Source organism: Harpegnathos saltator, unplaced genomic scaffold, assembly GCF_003227715.2.
Source record: "Harpegnathos saltator strain DR-91 unplaced genomic scaffold, Hsal_v8.6 scaffold556, whole genome shotgun sequence".
Taxonomy (NCBI): Eukaryota; Metazoa; Arthropoda; class Insecta; order Hymenoptera; family Formicidae; genus Harpegnathos; species Harpegnathos saltator.
Window position 1 is genome coordinate 353,353 of NW_020230378.1, and position 19,737 is coordinate 373,089.

A 19,737-nucleotide genomic window follows, 5' to 3' on the forward strand; every position below is an offset into this window, starting at 1 on the left:
TCTTGTGATTTCGAATGGAAGTAATTTCTCCGTCGCTTTGAGTGTTTTTTCACTCGTTTTGAGTGAGTTCTTGCTCCGAGAAATTTAGAGAGTACTTTCGTCCACAAACGACTTTCATCTCATTTCATAGGGATATTCCCAAAGCATATACCTCACTTGATAGCACAGTTTTCGTATAACGGCTCGCTACTAGCGTAAGACGTATTTTTAATATATTAGTCGTTGAAATCTGTTTTAAGCTCACGACGGCCCATAAACCCCCGCCTAAACGCACTCGAGCTTCTTGCAATAATTTCGCCTACAAAAGCGGCGTTGCTCGCGAAACACAGTGAAGTTTTCCAAGGAAATTTATGCGGCGTAATAAATTCACGAAGTTCATTCTCACGATCTTTATTGCTTTCATTACTTTTGACGCTAGTCGAAATGGCCCTATGCGGACACGGCTGTATTGCAATTGCAATTAATCCATCAGGCGCAATGATAGCCGAAAAAAATATTGCCGTGATAAATTATTTAATAAACCGAACGTTATTCCCTTCCCCCCTCCTCTCTCTCTCTCTCTCTCTCTCTCTCTCTCTCTCTCTCTCTCTCTCTCTCTCTCTCTCTCTCTCTCTCTCTCTCTCTCTCTTCCTTCCTTTTTCCCTTCAATATATTGATGTCGACGCTTTCCATATCGCTGTGTAAGTTTGTCGAAACTCGATTGGCTTGCTATTGGTTCGTGAATTAAATTTAAAACGTATCATGTGTGTGCATATAACTTCGTCTGTGTGTCCGTGTCTCGTTTCCAAATGGAAAAATAAACAAAAATCGCGCATAAAACTCAAATATACGACCGTGGTGGAATCTCCTTTCTTACCTTTTTTCACGTGCAGGCGCCCGGCGACAGGACATTATTTCATCGTTATCACTAAATTGACTTTTTAATATTTCATTAGGCTGTTCGCGTGGCCACTAAATAACCTTAAAAAAGATTAAAAACTCGTCCTGCGTGCGTTATAACCCGATAAGCTTCGATCAATTCTTCGTATACGTAACGTTCGGAATCGAGCGACGGGAGAGAAGAGAGGGAATAGGAAGAGGCGTTATCGATTGTCGATTCGCCGCGCAACAAACGAACTATCAGGCGGCGTAAAAAAAGCGAGGTTGGTTACTTTTGGTATTCGTTTCTCCCGAGCGCAAGTCGGGCGAGGGAGAAAACGTTTCCCGGGTACTTACATCCGGCTGTAACACCGCAGACACATTACACGTCCGGCGCACCGGTGCACCCGCCGCGTGTTTTCGTTTTAATTCAAGTGCACAGCTGGCATTAGCCACATACACACATATGGCACACACACGTACACACACACACACACTCTCTCTCTCTTTCTCTCCCTCTCCCTCCCTCCTTCCCTCCTTCCCTTGTCTCTGGAAAAAGGAAGCGGCGATGCGCCTGGTGATATGCAACCGGCACTTGTCGTACGCACACATGTGCATCGGGTTGACGTTGCAACCGTGCTATGGTTTGAAGTTCGATGTGTGCGCGTACCGTATATGTGGCAATGTGTAGCAGATAATTTTCTGAAATAACTAGACACACATACATACAAACAGAATTACAAATGTCAATTTCAGCTGAAGAACTATATAGGATGCCCATCACATACGCGACGAAACTCATGTGCGAATAGAATGGGTCAAAATACACTCAAACGCAAAAAACCCGGTACACTAAAAATTTGGGAAAAAATTACAAAATTTCAAATGATCATAACTTGGTAAATAATGAAGATACAAATATGCGCAGAAATGCAAAATGAAGCTTGAAACGTCCTCTTTAAGAATATCTGAATGGCAATTATGCTCGGCCATTTTTTTCAAAATGGCGGATGATAAAGTGAGAGGATGCAAAATTGATAATCAAAGGTCTGTGTTTGCGATGGTGCATGGTGTGCATCAGGTATCGCAGCGTAATGGGACCAAATGCACATGAAAGTATAGAGTGTTATCTTTAAAATGCTACTTTACCGAGCTCGATGTGATCATTTTTCACTGAGTTGTTCCAAATTTTGCTAAAAATGCGGTTTTCTTGTTAAATTTGCATAATTCAGTGAATAAGTATCGCATCAAGCTCTATAACGAAGTATTTTAAAGAAAACATTCTATACTTTTAGGTACTTTTCGTCCCATTGAGCTGCGACACTTACTTTGCTCCATGCGCCGTCGCACGCTCGAACCTTTTTTTAGCAACTTTTCATGTTCTCCTTTTTATCACCCGCCATTTTGAAAAAATATCGTTGCGCACAATTTCGATAGATCTTTCGAAAAGTACGGTTTCAAAGCTTTCAAACCGTTTTTGAAATTTGCTGCTAGGATATTTAGGTGTCGAGATATTCAATTTCGAATTTGCAACAAATGTCGATTTAGCGAGGCTTAAGGGGCTAAGAGGCTCTGCGGTTCGTTTGGCTCTTTCATAATTTCAATAGCCGCGTTCATTATTCTCTATACAATAATTTACACAATTTTGCGAATTGGAAATTTAATTTTTATCAAAAGTTATCATTCTTTACCCTTCAGTTACGCATGATCACTGTGGTATACACTTTAGTTCGCGAAGCTGTCCCTAGCTCTCTACCTTCTCCGTACGATTGGCCATTATGGTACACAGCTTGAATATGCTGTTCAGGATCGCGCCTGAGTTCGCGGTGACCCGGCGCGCGGGATGCCGAGTCGCTGGACGCCACCTGAACGTCGAAATTCCCTGGCGCTCCTAGTCCACGGAGCCGCCGCGACGCGGCGATCTGGGTTGTCGCGCGCTCGAGCCCCTCGGCTCGCACGCGAGTTCGAGCTGCTCAGGGCATATAAGAGTGCCCGCGGAGACGATCAGAGATTGCCTTCGTACAGCTTTTGGCCTTCGTACGGTCCACCGCCGATAGTGGCACTATCTCTTGTACGCTGGACTTCGCGAGTTTGTCAGTACGCCAGGCTTACGTTCTGGCTTGACTGAGATTCTGTCGGTGCGTCGGGCTTTAACGCCTGGCTTGACTGGATTTTTCTTAAATGTATGTGCCAAGGCAATAAACAAAGACAAACAATTTTCCTTTTCCGAACGTGTTCACTCCGATAAGCGCTGCCTCGTGCGACTTTTCTTTTTCCGTGATCTTTTCCTTTCGAGGCGCGTTGCTTCGTGCAACTTCATCAATTTAAACCATAATTGATTGTTTCGCATCGAAATTATTGCGTCGATTATGGCGACGATAAATCCTGAAAAGGCTGCTCAAGTTATTGCTTTAATTGAAGATGGCAGAAGTCGAAGGTACGTTGCTCAGGCACTTGATTTGTCAGTGTCAACTGTGCAACGCGCTTATGCCAGGTACTTACAAACCAATTCTTTCCATAGAAGGCCTGGTTCGGGACGTCCTCGATGTACCAATCACAATGATGACCGATTTATTGTTTCAAATTCGTTAAGAGATAGACATCGAACATCTGTTCAAATTAGAAACAATTTAAGGGATGTCCGCAACATTAATGTATCCGTTAACACCGTTCGGAGAAGATTAAAGGAACAAAATCTGCTTTCGCGCAGGCCAGCAGCTGTACCTTTGCTTAAATGTCACCATCGCGTAGCTCGACTCAATTTTGCAGTTGAGCATAGAGACTGGACTTACGCAGACTGGAGCAAAGTACTCTTTAGCGATGAATCTCGTTTTTGTGTCTATTCTCCAGATGGACGAGAACGAGTTTATCGTCGCGGTGGAGAACGATTTGCAGACTGTACGGTAAGTGAGAGGCAATAGCTACAATGGAGTGTACTCTGTAATGATTTGGGCAGGAATTTCAGCTAATGCTCATACAGATCTGCACTTTTTTGACAAGAATATGAACGCAGATGTATACGTGGAAGACATACTCATTCCGTATGTTGTTCCGTACGCACCCTTCATCGGAGAGAACTTCTTGTTTATGCAAGACAATGCTCGACCACACACTGCGAGAAGAGTGCTTGATTTCTTCGATGAAGTTGGCATAAATCGACTCGATTGGCCAGCAAATAGTCCAGATTTAAATCCAATCGAACACTTATGGGACAACCTCGGCAGGAAAGTACGAAATCACGTACCTGCTCCTCAGTCACTGCGAGAACTGCGAATAATTCTCGAAAACGAATGGAATACAATTACGCAGGATGAAATTAAAAGACTAATAAGGAGTATACCTGATCGTATGAATGAGGTAATACGCGCACGAGGCAGTCATACCCACTATTAGTACACACACACCACACACACAGCAGAGAGGGTTTGGAGTCATTAATTACTGCAGGAGTGACGAACTGTGTGGTCCTTATCTTTGCTGTAACACCACACACACACACACACACACACACACACCACAAGGAGGGTGTGAAATCTTGAAATACTGTGGAGCTGACGAACCACGGGGTCCTTATCCTTGTGGTATACAAACACATACACACACACACACACTACATATAATGGGACTTTTCCTACCAGTAAAACTCCATGCGGTTTATTTTGGGAAGACTTACAACCATAATTTGAGCTAATGACAGCGGTATCTTAAAACGCAATTCATCTTTATTACGTAATATCGATTACGCAAAATGAAGAACCTAAATTGAATTTTATTTTCATTTCCCTGGCTTTCAAAATAATAAATGCAAATCATTGAATATATTGTGCAGGTTATGTAAATTATTATATAGAGAAACATGAACACAGCTATTGAAATTATGAAAGAGCCAAACGAACCGCAGAGCCTTTTAGCCCCTTAAGTCTCGCTGAATCGACATTTGTTGCAAATTCGAAATTGAATATCTCGACACCTAAATATCCTAGCAGCAAATTTCAAAAACGGTTTGAAAGCTTTGAAACCGTACTTTTCGAAAGATCTATCGAAATTGTGCGCAACGATATTTTTTCAAAATGGCGGGTGATAAAAAGGAGAACATGAAAAGTTGCTAAAAAAAGGTTCGAGCGTGCGACGGCGCATGGAGCAAAGTAAGTGTCGCAGCTCAATGGGACGAAAAGTACCTAAAAGTATAGAATGTTTTCTTTAAAATACTTCGTTATAGAGCTTGATGCGATACTTATTCACTGAATTATGCAAATTTAACAAGAAAACCGCATTTTTAGCAAAATTTGGAACAACTCAGTGAAAAATGATCACATCGAGCTCGGTAAAGTAGCATTTTAAAGATAACACTCTATACTTTCATGTGCATTTGGTCCCATTACGCTGCGATACCTGATGCACACCATGCACCATCGCAAACACAGACCTTTGATTATCAATTTTGCATCCTCTCACTTTATCATCCGCCATTTTGAAAAAAATGGCCGAGCATAATTGCCATTCAGATATTCTTAAAGAGGACGTTTCAAGCTTCATTTTGCATTTCTGCGCATATTTGTATCTTCATTATTTACCAAGTTATGATCATTTGAAATTTTGTAATTTTTTCCCAAATTTTTAGTGTACCGGGTTTTTTGCGTTTGAGTGTATATAAAAAGCCTTCGTTTTTCGCATTTTCCGATGAACTACGTAAAATATCGAATTAATGGAAGGAGACGTGCAAATCAACGTGTGCGATGCAAGGAATTGGCATGATCACGTGCAAAATGGCTGACTATGTAAACGTTTCTTATGCCTGTTTCTACTAATGACGTTTAAAAATTTAATTGCTAGTAATATCTGGTTAAGAAAAGTTAACCTAAATCTTGGTTTGTATCAATAATATATTGGGGACTTGAATAAGTTCTCGCTATTTTTCATGAAAATGAATGCTTTATTTAAAAAAATTAGCAAAGAACATGTCATTGAAAGTATTGTCCATTGCTAGCCACTACTTTCTTCCATCTTTCTGGCAGCATACGAATACCATGTCGAAAGAACGACTCATCTTTTGAGGTTATCCACGAATCGACTCATTTTTTTGCATCTTCATAAGAATGGAAGTGCTGCTCAGCCAGGCCATGAGTCATCGATCGGAACAAGTGGTAATCGGAAGGAGCAATGTCCGGTGAATACGGCGGGTGGGGTAGGACTTCTCATTTGAGCGTTTCCAAGTAGGTTTTAACCGGTTTTGCTGCATGTGGCTGAGCGTTGTCATGCAAAATTACTTTGTCGTGTCTCTCCTCATATTGCAGCCGTTTTTCCTTCAATGCTCGGCTTAAACGCATCAATTGTAGTCGATAGCGATCTCCCGTGATGGTTTCGTTGGGTTTTAGGAGCTCATAATATACTACACCCAGTTGATCCCACTAAATACATGTACATGAGCTTGGAACCATGGATATTCGGCTTTGCCGTCGATGTTGATGCATGGCCGGGTTTATCCCACGATTTTCTACGCTTCGGGTTATCGTAGTGTATCCATTTTTCATTGTCAGTCACGATACGATGCAAAAAACCTTTCCTTTTCTGCCGTTGAAGCAGCTGTTCACATGTGAAAGAACGTCGTTCGACGTCTCTCAGCTTCAATTAATACGACACCCAATTTCCTTGCTTTTGAATCATTCCTAATGCTTTTAAACGTTTGGCAACTGTTGTGTGATCAACTCCTAATGATTCTGCAAGTTCATTTTGCGTCTGACATGGGTCTTCATCGAGTAATGCTTCCAATTCTTCGTCTTCAAACTTTTTCGGTGCGCCAGAGCGTTCTTTATCTTCAACATCAAAATAATTATTTTTAAAGCGTCTAAACCAATCTCTGCATGTTGTTTCCGACAGAGCATGGTCGCCGTAAGTTTCCACAAGAATTATATGTGAAGAATTATCAGCTGCAGATTTTTTTTAAAAAAAGTAATGCAGTAAAATTCCCCGCAAATACTCTTTTTTTGGCATGAAATTCGACATGTTTAACGCTATGAAAAAATATGTTGTTAACGGTTCGGCGGAATAATATATACTGTCACTTCGAGCCTAATGGTGGAGCTTCACGATGAAGTTGGCTATAATATTGCCCGATGCAAAAAGGTTAAGATAACACCATCTGTTGGGAAACAACGAAAATTTGCATTAAAATGTACGAGATATATCCAGAAAGTAAGAATAAAAGGGCTGCGTAAGACGTAGGGATTTTGTTGTTGCAAAGTTGGCACCCGTGACGTGTAGAGGGGTTCGTAATGGTCAAAATAAGCCATCGAGCGCCTCAGTCAGTTACGAGATGTCGTCGCAGCAGCCTAATACGTCAATCAGTGCGTCCTCTGTTCGCTCCACCTACAGCAGGTGTGAGATTCGTTCAGTCATTGGGTTCCTCACGACGAAACGTGAGTGTGTCACTATACTCCTGAGTCAAAAAGACAGTCTCTGCAGTGGCGCCATACCCATTCTCCATCCTCCAAAAATTCAAAGTTCAACCTTCAGAGAGGAAAATCATGGCGTCCGTGTTTTGAGATCGGAAAGGACTCTTGTTGGTCAATTTCATGCCCAAAGGGACTACCATCAATGCTGCTGCATATTGTGAGACCCTAAAGAAGTTGAGAAAAAAAATCAAAGACGAAAGGAGGGGAATGCTGACTCGTAGTGTGTCCCTCCTTCAGGACAACGCCAGACCTCATACCGCCCGGCTCACTCAAGACCTGCTCGTGTCGTTTGGATGGGACATTGTGACTCACCCACCCTACTCCCCTGACTTGGCACCCTCGGATTACCATCTTTTCAATAAATTGAAGGAGTTCTTACGTGGACAGTGCTTTTCGAACGATGAAGAGATCATGCAGACTGTGACAAAGTGGCTTTAGGAGGTGGAGCGAACGATATACGACGAGGGTATACAAAAGTTGGTGCCCAGGCTTCAAAAGTGCATTGACCTCAATGGCGATTATGTGGAGAAATAATAACATATTTTGGCATATCATGTAAATTTCAATAAAATATATTCATTTTTCGATTTTAAACAATTGTTGTATTCTTACTTTCTGGATGTACCTCGTATGTAAATCGAGTTTGATTTAAACGACTAATGTTGACTAATGTTGACTAATGTTTATTATTGTTAAATACTGATACAATAATTAGATACCAAATGCATTTACTCCATGTACCATCATTCGTACACGGAGCCTGCTACACCCAAGGAAATATCTCTTGTACATTAGAAGAGGATGAGGCCATGTTTCTTTCTTTATGTATGTGCATATGAGATAATTTACATTTTTTTATTCCAATATGGTACAACAAATGATCATAAAACGATCGCGACCGATTGACTGATGCGGCTTTTCCTCCGTGACATATTTCTCCTGCAGTATCATTGGAAAGAGGATCAGTAATTAACCGTTGGGAACGTGACAGGGATTAAATAAAGTGCAATGAGAACGAATAAAATGAGGGAAAGGGATTTTCGTCCTTTTACGAATTTTTAATGTGATAAATATTAGGTGCGCAACTAAGTTTTCGGGTTTCACACATGGATGGCGATAACGACACATGTAGTCGACATATATGTCTGAAGTTGTGTTTTTTTATAGCTTGGACATCTCATAATAATAACCAGTCGTAATACCAACACATATCGCAACGCAAAAATATTTTTTCTAACAACGAAGATGTCAAGTTTTGTGCCAAATAAACAGCATTTGCAGGAATCTTTGCTTTTCTGCTTTAACTTGAAAAAAAGTGCAGCTGAAGCACATCGTTTGCTTAAGGAGGCCTACGGCGAACATGCATCATCGAAAACTACCTGTGAAAATTGGTTTAAACGCTTCAGAAGTGGCGATTTCGACACTGAGGACAAAGAGCGCTCCGGAAGACCAAAAACAATTGAGGACGTCGATCTGCAAGCGTTATTGGATGAAGATGATACGCAAACACAAGATCAACTTGTGGAGACATTAAACATGACCCGCCAAGGTATTTCCAAACGTTTACATGCTATGGGAAAAATACAAAAGGAAGGAAAATGGGTGCCGCATGAGTTGACTGAGAGACAGATGGAAAATCGAAGGGCCACTTTCGAAATTTTGCTTTTGCGGCATGAAAGAAAGAGTTTCCTGCATCGAATTGTTACTGGCGATGAGAAGTAGATATATTTCGAGAATTCCAAACGCAAAAAATCGTGGCTTTCATCTACTGGCGAAGCATCAACATCGACGGCACGACCAAATCGCTTCGAAAAGAAGACAATGCTCTGCGTTTGGTGGGACCAGAAAGGAATCGTGTACTATAAGCTGCTGAAAAGAAGCCGGGCGAAACGGTCAATGGGCATCGCTACCGACAACAACTGATCAATTTGAACCATGCATTGCTCGAAAAACGGCCAGAATGGGACACGAGACATGAACGAGTGATATTGCAGCACGACAATGCTCCGTGTCATCGCACTTCCATCATCCAGGACACCATCAAAGCGCTGAAATGGGATCTGCTACCGCACCCGCCGTATTCGCCAGACCTGGCCCCTTCTGATTATCACTTGTTCCGGTTGATGGCGCTTGGTTGGGCAACACTTGGCCAATTTCGAAGAAGCGCAAAATTGGTTGGATGAATGGTTTCGGTCCAAAGACGCGTCGTTTTATCGTCGCGGTATTCATGTATTGCCAGAGAGATGACAAAAATGTGTAGCTAGCGAAGGACGATACTTTGAATAAACCATTTTTTGTATTTCTCTTGAAATTTTCCATTTTTCATTGATCAAAAAAACCCGGAAACTTAGTTGCGCACCTAGTAATTTATGGTTTTTAATATTAACATCAATGATATCCTTGCACGTTTTGATCTGTCTGGTAATACATCGAATGATGACACGGTCGCTGGCAACTGGCATTATAATATTTCCACGTATTAATGTTGCATATAAAATAGAATTAATTACGTTTGAAAAATCGATTGTCTGGCCGGTAAAGAATATCAATAAGATGAGATGAAACATATATAAGTCTCCAATTGTGCATTTATTTACTACATATTTAAGAATTCAGTCATCGATTAAAGCTGTAGGTTAGGTTTCACTCTGAAGAAAAAAGTCCTTTACCATTTTGCAAATTAGTACGCAAATTTTCAAGCTATCAATTAACACTTTGACATCTGCACGTGTGACCAAGATTCTTTTGTCTGGCGCCAGTAGGTCTTATGTAGATCCTACCGCCTGTCGCCAGCGTTTTTCGAGAGATCGTAAAACGTCTTGTTTTACTAATCTGAATATCAATATCTAATATCGATATCTCAATATCTCGGCATTTCAATAGCTTTGCACGCGACATCAACCTGGTGTCACCGGACGGCATAGTGTTAATAGTAAAATAACGGAAATCGAGAATACGGATGAATAGGATAGTTTACCATATTTAGTTACCTAAAAGCTCGTTCATGGTATCTGATAAAATTTATTGGTCAAATCGTTTCTAAGATAAACATATTTCATCCGAACACATGATAAATCATTCGAACACATCTCTCGCGGTCGTCCGGCACGCTTCTTGTCTTTCAAGTCAAAATTGCCATTTTTAAAGCGCCGAAACCACTCACGACATAACTTTCAGCTATCTCACTATAAATTTTGCAAATGATTCTGGTTGCTTTGGCAGCTATTTTGCACTGATGAAGTAAAAAAGACATACAACGACGAATATACGTCTTATCGATTTCCATCTTGATACGAATTAAAAATGTTTATGTCAATAAATATGACGAATTAAAAATGTTTGTGTCAATAAATATGACTTTTGAGGACTTACGCATCAGTTTCTATGCAGGTTGACCAATACTGACCTAATCTAACAAAAATGCGTCGCAACTTTCATGTGAATAATACATAATGTCATCTATATGTGTGAACGATGGAAACTTTTGTACACCCCTACTACATACACCAATGAAAATATGTTTTTTACTAGTTTTTTAGTATTTTATTTATCCCACTTTTAGACTCTTAATTAAATGATATTACAGAAAATTTTTTTATTTCTGAAACGAGGCTTTTAAAACCAAATGTTTATACGAATTTCATAGAATGCCCCCCCTCCCCCCACACATGCATACACGAGTCAAATTTCTAAAACATTGGATTTAAGAAATACCTGCACATTTATTGTGAAAAAAGCAATGAAAAGAAACCGCCAAGACTTTCTTTTAAAATGTAGATATTTTTCCTTGAGTTTTATTAGACATTTGGATAGTCGCTGTTAAATATACGTCTTTATTCTACCAGCAATGATTGCCTTATAAAGAAGTATTTGCCGACAACATCACTTTATTATTATAATATTATAGAAGCTATGTAGAAGTATGTTTACGAATTTATGTGTCAAGAGGATGTTCTTTCTTTAAATATGGTCTAAGTAAGCGCTAAAAGTTTGCCGATGGAAGACGGAAATCTTATCGTGATAAGCGCATCGGTGCTAAAGTTAAAAGATGTGAAATATTATGATTACGAAAAGAGAGAAAAATTTGATTTAACAGTAGCTGGGTCAACTTTCGAGCATCTTGAAATTTCATGTTGATAGTCTCTAACCTATATGAATAAACTTATATGATATATTCCTAGATAAATTAAAGTTGTTTGCAGTTCTATGATACACTATTTTGCTACGAAATAAAAAAAATAAAAAAAAATAAAAAAATAAAAAAAATAATTTTTAATACTTTGGCGTCCGTACGTGTGTCCAACATTCTTTTGGCTGGTGCCGGTAGGTCTTGTGTAGATCCTGCCGCCTGTCATCGGCGTTTTTCGAGAGATCGTAAAACGTCTTGTTTCACTAATTTCAATATCAATATCTAATATCAGTATCTCAATATCTCGACATTTGTTCGTTTTGCACGTGACACCAATGTGGTGTCAGTGGCATTTGTGCGAAAATTTTCACATGATACCAACATGATGCCACCAGATAGCAGTGTTAAAAGAGCCTCTAGATGTAGTCATTTTCAATCATTAATAACTTAATAACTATTGACTTAATAAATATTTACTTATAAATAATAAATAATAATAATAAATAATAAATAATAATAAATAATATATATTAACTTAATAAATATTTTCGCAAAATAGTATTTGACTTTTCTTCTCAGTTTAATCTGATTAATTTTCACAATTTTTCGTTTCCAAAAGATCCCGGATACCCTGTATAAATTGGATTAGGTTAGATCTTTTTTGGGAAAGAGGTTTAGAAGAAGGGGCTCCGCTTCTTCTTCATTCATATGTACTGTTTGACATTTTTTAATATACGATTACTGTGTTAAGAAAATAGGCTGTATTTATGAAACTTCTTTTGTTAATAACTTTTACTTGATATGTATATCATTGATATTGACAACGTATGTCATACATAAAATAGTATTTATAATCATACATAAAATTTATAATCATACATAAAATAGTATTTATAATCAGTCGAGTAGATTTGTAAAATAGTCCAAAAAATTCTTTTGCTCCAATGACCAAAAAAAATTTTTAAATTAATATAACGAAATAATATACCTAAAAGCTACAGGCCACGTTAATTATACAATTATTTATTGATTAATTACATTAAAAGAAACACTTTCAGAATATCTTACAAATTGCACAATCGATTATAAGTATCGTTTTATACGTGAATATTGGTTTTTTTATTTCAATAAGAAATTCTTATTTTTTATTTTATATTTTACAAGAATTCATTTAATTTTTAATTTTATTTTACAAAATTTTTGTTTTATTTTTGATTTTATTACAAAAATGTTTTCATTTTATTATTAATTTTATTTTACTAGAATTTCTTTCATTTTATTTTTAATTTAATAAGAATAATTTTTATTTTGCAAGATTTTTTAGCGTATATTTTTTCGCTTCTAATATCAATCAACGGACCACTAGGGATCTTTATTTTCACGTTTATAATCACGAAAATCATCATGGCAATCAATGCGTTAAAATTCTAGTTTTATTAAGGCAGTAAAGAAAATATAGATCAAAGCGATGTGATTCTACGATTTTCTAACGGGCCAATCGAACGTTTTCTGTTGTAGAAGTCGAGGAGCGCTCCGGCGGGAAGGCGCGCGGCGGTAAACTAGCGCGTCGTGCGCGCTCCTTCAAGGAGGACTTTCTGGAGAAGCTCTCCCACATGCGTTCTCCCGGTAGCGGTAGCGGCGGCGGAGGCAGCGGGGCGGCCACGAGGGCCGCCTCGCCCTCGTCACCACGTACGCCGCGTGACAAGAACGCCCCGGGCTGCAACGATTCCGGCAGCGCTCTGGATAAAAATCCCCTACGCGACCTGCACATTCACGTGCGGCAGGTGCAGCTGGCACTGCTCCACTTCCGGGATGTCGTATCAAAGAAGAAGCTCGAAATGCTGCCCGGGAACGGCACCATTGTCCTTGATACTGTTACCACCATACACAATGCATTGAAATCTTACCTGCTCTATGAGAACAGGTAAGCGATTTTCAATTCTGCTGTAGAAGTAGAATTCTGTCCGTCGAATTTCCCTGACGTTGACGAATTGCACAGGATATCTAATACAACGTGCAATAACGCTTGTATGCAGGACATCAATCACATAACGGAATTTCTCACTTTTCACTTATCCTGATTACGCGTGAATTGATCCCGCCCATTCGGTTTCCTTTTCGTAGAATGATTTTATGTACGTAGTTAGACATACAAAAAATGAAATCACTATAAATTAAGTTTCCTGTTTCCTTTTTTTTTTTAGTGGAATATTTCCAAATTTTTACTTTAAAAACTTGGGACATTTTGTAAAAGAACAGGACATGTTAGAAGTGAAGAAAACCAAAAATAAATCTACTATATACTCTATGTTACGCTTTAAATAAGATAGTGGTATAAAGATACCTACATTAACTAACATAAATTTCATTTTAAAAATGAATTAACACACACTAATCACATTTTAAAAATGAATTAACACACACAATAATCACAAACACACCTAATCAGAAAAACTATACTCTTAAAATATACATAATAGTCAAGTTTATATTTTAGATTTATCAGAATATTTATTATTAGATGTACAAATGAATAATCCAAATTATTTTATGCAGTTATGAAATCAATTTTAAATTGAATAGATTTTCCCGCTTTTTTGTGATTATGCAATGTTGACATATAGCTATTAAAAAGAACATGGTTGGGCGAAAGGCCCAACATAACCTTCAAAAGTATTCAGTTCAGTACAGTCGAAAATGGCAACAGATAAGGTGCATATCCGACACTGCATTCTTTACGAATTCCAACAAGGAAAAAATGCTGCAAGAGCGTGCGAATCGATTTGTTCCTTTCTCGGCAAAGGTGTTGTATCGTACGATGTATGTGTATTTTGGTTTAAGCGGTTTAAAAGCGATAATTTCAGTCTAATCGACAAACAACGCCCTGGAGGCCCTCCGAAGTACGATAATGATGATTTGGAACAACTGCTCGTTGAGAATTCGGCACAAACACAAAAAGAGCTTGCAGAACAGTTGGAAGTAACGCAGCAAACGATTTCCAAACGCCTACATGAGATGGGAGAGATCCAGAAATAAAGAAAATGGGTTCCGCATGAACTCACTGAAACCAACAAAAATCAATGAGTGGCAGCGTGTTTTTCTCTTCTCAATAAGCAGCGTCGAAAGTCTTTCTTGTGGAAAATCGTTACGGGCGATGAGAAATGGATACTTTATGACAATCCGAAACACAGAAAGTCATGGGTAAATCCCGACGAATCATCAAAATCGGTCGCAAAACCCAATTGCTTCGGAAAGAAGGTTCTTCTCTGCATTTGGTGGGATATCAAGAGCGTGCTTTATTATGAGTTGTTGGAACCGGGCGAAACAGTTACTGCGGACTGCTACCAACGTCAATCTGCTTGAGTCAAGAATTGGAACGAAAACGCCCGTATACTGGCAAAAGAGAACGTCCAGTGAAATTGTTGCATGACAACGCCAGGTCATACATTGCTTCCAATACAAAAGACACCATAATGAGTCTTGGCTGGGACGTCTTGCAGCACCCGGCGTATTCACCAGACATTGCTCCATTCGGTTATCACTTGTTCCGGTCGATGCGTCCGGTCGACGCCTTGTCCGATATGCACTTTCAATCAGTGGATGAGATCCGAAAATGGCTTGACGACTTTATCGTATTCAAAGACGTAACATTTTTCTGAGATCGAATTTATCAGCTGTCTGAAAGATGGCTTAAAGTTATAGAAAGCAACGGCGAATACTTTGATTGAACAATTTAATTTATTTTCTTTTAAAATAAATCTTGAATGTAGCTGAAAAAATTGGATTGTTCATTTATACACCTAATAGATTTATGGACCTATCGAAAAATTTTTTTCTTCTGATATTTGGATATCTCGCATTTTCATCTATTTTTTTAGTAAAAGAAAATTTTTTTCAAACATTATCATTTATATTGCATTTACTTTTCGGCATTATATGGATAAAAAACAACAAATATTATAGCACAAACGCTAGCAACAATACTATGTATTATGTAACCGGAAATTGATAAAGTAATATATTGTCAAAAAAAGCATGAAGAAAAGAAGAGCATCGCCATAGTATTGCCAATAATATAGAAATAGATAGATAGATAGATAGATAGATAGATCATAATAGAAATTAGTCAACAATGTTTCATAGATTGATCACCAAGAGTGTTGCATGGTTATATTAAAAAACGGAACAAAATCCGTTATCTCTAGATTTTTTTTGCGAGGACATTTAAAAAGCAGGATATTTGGAATAAATTTGGGACATTTTATTAAAAAAAAAAATGGGATTGTTCCGTGAAAGATGGGACAAATTTTTTATAAACACATTTGATTAATTATTAGGTATTTCGGTTAATTTTCGTTATTATTTTTGCTTGGAAAATATATTTATTTCAATTGCAAAATGAGTTGATTAATCAATCAAAATATTTTCCATCATTTTGTATTATTTTTTCCATCTTTCTGGTAAGAGATGAATTCCGCGGCGATAAAACGATTCAGGTTTTGAAGCAATCCATTCATCTATCCACTTTCGGACTTCTTCGTAATTTTAAAAGCGTATGTCTTGAAAGGCATGCTGCATTAAACGAAACAATTGGTAATCAGATCTGGAGAATACATGGCGGAAGAAAAACTTCCATTCGAGCTCTGTCAGAGTTTCTTTGACGACTTCTGCAACATGTGGCCGGGCATTGTTGTGCAACAGAATCACTTTTCTTTTGTTGTATGCGATTTGTGGTAATTTTTTATCTAACGCTAACTTCAAACTGTATGATTGTTGTCGGTACCGGTCAGCCGTAACAGTTTCAGTTGGTTTTAAGAATTCATAATACGTACATAACACCTTCTTGATCTCATCAAATAGAGAGCAATGTCTTATAACCATGAATATTACGTTTTGGCGCCGATGTGGATGATTAGCTTAGGTCTACCCTTGATTTTTTGCGTTTAAAGAAAAATAGGATCCACCTTTTTATCACTTTTTTATCACCAGTGACAATCCGGTACAAAAAACTTTGTTTTTTCTGCCTGACAATCAAAACAGTAGCGACACACGGTTCGGCATGTTCGCTTCGGTCAGTTTATGTGGCACATATTTTTCTTTCTTTTGAATTTTTTTCCATTGCATGTAAACTGTCAGAAACTGTTGAAACTGCAACATTTAATGCCTCAGCTAATTTCTTGAGTGTTTGAGATTGATTTTAATCCAATAATGCTTGCAGTTTGGCGTCTTCGAACTTTTTTGACTGACCTGGACGTTCCTTGTCTTCCATATCAAAATCATTTTTGAATCGTCAAAACTAATCTCTGCGTGTTGTTTCTGATGGAACAGAGTCACCAGAAGTTTCCATTAATATTCGATGTGCTTCAGTTGTAGCTTTCTTTATATCAAAGTAGTGCAGGAGAATATATCGAAAAAACAACGTATTGCGTCCCACTTTGAACTGATTTAAAAACAATATTATTGCTTGCAAAAGTAAACCTTGGTGAACTGAATTCTATTGAAAAATACCTAATCTTTAATATGAGCTCCAGCTATCACAGTTCGCTACATTTGCAGCTGGAGCCATCTAAATGCGAACAGAAATTAACCGAAACACCTAATATTTAATATCTTGGATTGGGAGGTACGAGGGTAGTCCCAAAAGTACCTAACCTAACAAAGAAAACACAAAAAATTTGGGAAAAAATATCTTTATTTCTCTACATAGTCTCCTTTTAGCTCAATACCAGGTCTGTAAATATGAAACCGGAATTTGCCCATAGATGGCCCTAGCTATCAATGTAATTACCGTCAAACCGCGTCATTGGCGTCATTTCCATTTGTTGACATCTGACAAAAATTTTCAACTCACAACAATACAAGTTTCATACAACAGCATAGTTTGTAATAGCGTTGAACATGTCGAATTTTGTGCCTGGAAGCTACGATTTGCGGACAACATTGATTTTCTGTTACCATTTGAAGAAAACTGCTGCAGAATCGCATCGAATGCTTGTCAAAGCTTACGGTGAGCATGCTCTTCGTAAATCACAGTGCTTTAAGTGGTTTAAAAAATTCAAACGTGACGGTTTTGACGTGAGAAACGAAGAACGTGAAAGACCACCGAAAAAGTTTGAAGACAGCGAATTGCAAGCATTGTTGGATGAGGATGACGCTCAAACGCAACAACAACTCGCAGATCAATTAAATGTGACACGAGAAGCCGTCTCCATACGTTTGAAAGCCATGGGAAAGATCCAGAAGATGGGAAAATGGGTTCCACATGAACTGAATGAAAGACAACAGGAAAACCGAAAAACTACTTGCGAAATGCTGCTCGCCAGGTACAAAAGAAAGTCATTTCTCCATCGAATTATGACTGGCGATGAAAAGTGGATATATTTTGAGAATCCTAAGCGTAAAAGATCATAGGTAACTCCAGGCGAACCATCGACATCGACTGCAAGACCAAATCGCTATGGACGGAAGACAATGCTCTGTGTTTGGTGGGATCAGAAGGATGTGATCTATTATGAGCTGCTAAAATCTGGCGAAACCGTTATTACTGAACGCTACCGACAACAAATGATCGATTTGAATCAATTTTTGCGTGAAAAACGACCAGAATATCAAAAAAGGCAACATAAAGTGATTTTGCTTCATGATAATGCACCATCACACACAGCAAAACTGGTCAAGGAAACGATTGAGGCGTTTAGTTGGGAAATACTTTCGCATGCGGCTTACTCACCAGACTTGGCTCCGTCCGATTACTACTTATTTGCTTCGATGGGATACGCACTTGCTGAGCAACGCTTCACTTCTTACGAAAATGTACGAAAATGGCTCGATGACTGGTTTGCCTCAAAAGAGCAACAGTTTTTTTGGCGTGGCATCCACAAATTGTCAGACAAGTGGGAAAAATGTATAGCTAGCGATGGGTAATACTTCGAATAAAATATTTTTTATCATTTTCATACAATAAACGTGTATTTTCTATACAAAAATTCCGGTTTCATATTTACATACCTGGTATACTTTTCCCAACGATGTTCAACAGCTTCGATACCCTGTTTATAGTGGAAATCGTCGAGCTCCTCAAAATAGCCATCAAGTCACCTTGATCCATTGTTTTGACTGTTTCTTCGTCTCAGGTATGAAGTGATGGACCCATGTTTCATCCATGGTTGTGAATCGACGCAAAAACTCGGCTTTATTGCTGCGAAACTTCGCCAAACACTCGATTGAAACATTCTCACGACGCTGTTTTTGTTCCAATCGCAGCACCCATCTTGCGCACAGCTTTCTCATGTCCAAATTTTCAGTCAATATGCAATGTACAGCACTTTTTGAAATGCCTACCATTCTGCTAACTCGCGCACTTTCAATCGACGATCATCCAATACCATTTTGTGGATTTTCTTCACCATTTCTGGCGTGGTCACCTCATTTGGTCGACCACTGTGATGTTCGTCTTGGCAGCTCGTACGGCCTCGTTTAAACTCTGCCACCCAATATTTTACTGTTGTAAACGAAGGAGCAGACTCCTCCAGAGTAGAATCTAGCTCCGCTTTGATATTGGTTGGACTGAGGCCTTTCAAATGAAAGTATTGTATCATATAACGATGACCAATTTTTTCCATGTTTACAAATTCATTGAGGGCGTTCACTATTGATGGCTGTCAAACAAATACTAAACAACGTAGCGTTGTCAAACTTCAAACTTAAGCTTTATAAGTTTGGTACTTTCTACTATAGTCATTCTTTTCAAATAACAACCGCTATCTATACGTCAGATCAGGTATTTCTGGGACTACCTTCGTATTACTCGTTTTTAGGAAATTTAATTTAACCATGAACGCATATTATAATTTGCTTTGCGAATATTGTTACGTTTGTGTCACGTCCGTGTTGAAATGGCGAGAACTCGATTCAATAAGAATCAATGGCTGCGGCGTCTATGCAACTTCATGCAATTATTGATTGGACGGAAAAAAGATTATTTTATTCTTGACAAAACGAGCCGCCAATTTGAACGGCTGAGAGAAAAGAGAATAGAAAGTCAGCGACGGACTTGAGAATAAAGAGATATAAGATATTGAGAAATTGTATAGCGAACAAAAAAGTTTGTAAATGAAGTTGTTATTAAACGTTTCCGGGTTTTTATTTCTTATCGCCTTTTCAAGGCGAGTTTATTTATTCCTCGCACAAATGTGAACGTGAGCAAGAGTGAGCGCAACAATATTAACAAGAATACAGCATGTATTAACGCTGAAAAATATCTAGATTTTTCTTAAATTTTCTTCTTTTCGCTATTAG

The 19,737-nt window shown here is 38.5% G+C and overlaps 1 protein-coding gene across 3 annotated transcripts in view; it reads left to right on the top strand.

The window, feature by feature from the left end:
* The window catches only part of C3G (C3G guanyl-nucleotide exchange factor), a 310,905-nt gene that overhangs the window by 261,366 nt on the left and 29,802 nt on the right, over positions 1-19,737 (top strand). For all 3 annotated transcript variants that reach the window (XM_025303550.1, XM_025303549.1, XM_025303551.1), the window contains one exon: positions 12,958-13,363. In XM_025303550.1, coding sequence (XP_025159335.1) covers positions 12,958-13,363 — 406 coding nt within the window. The remainder of the gene's footprint in view (positions 1-12,957; positions 13,364-19,737) is intronic.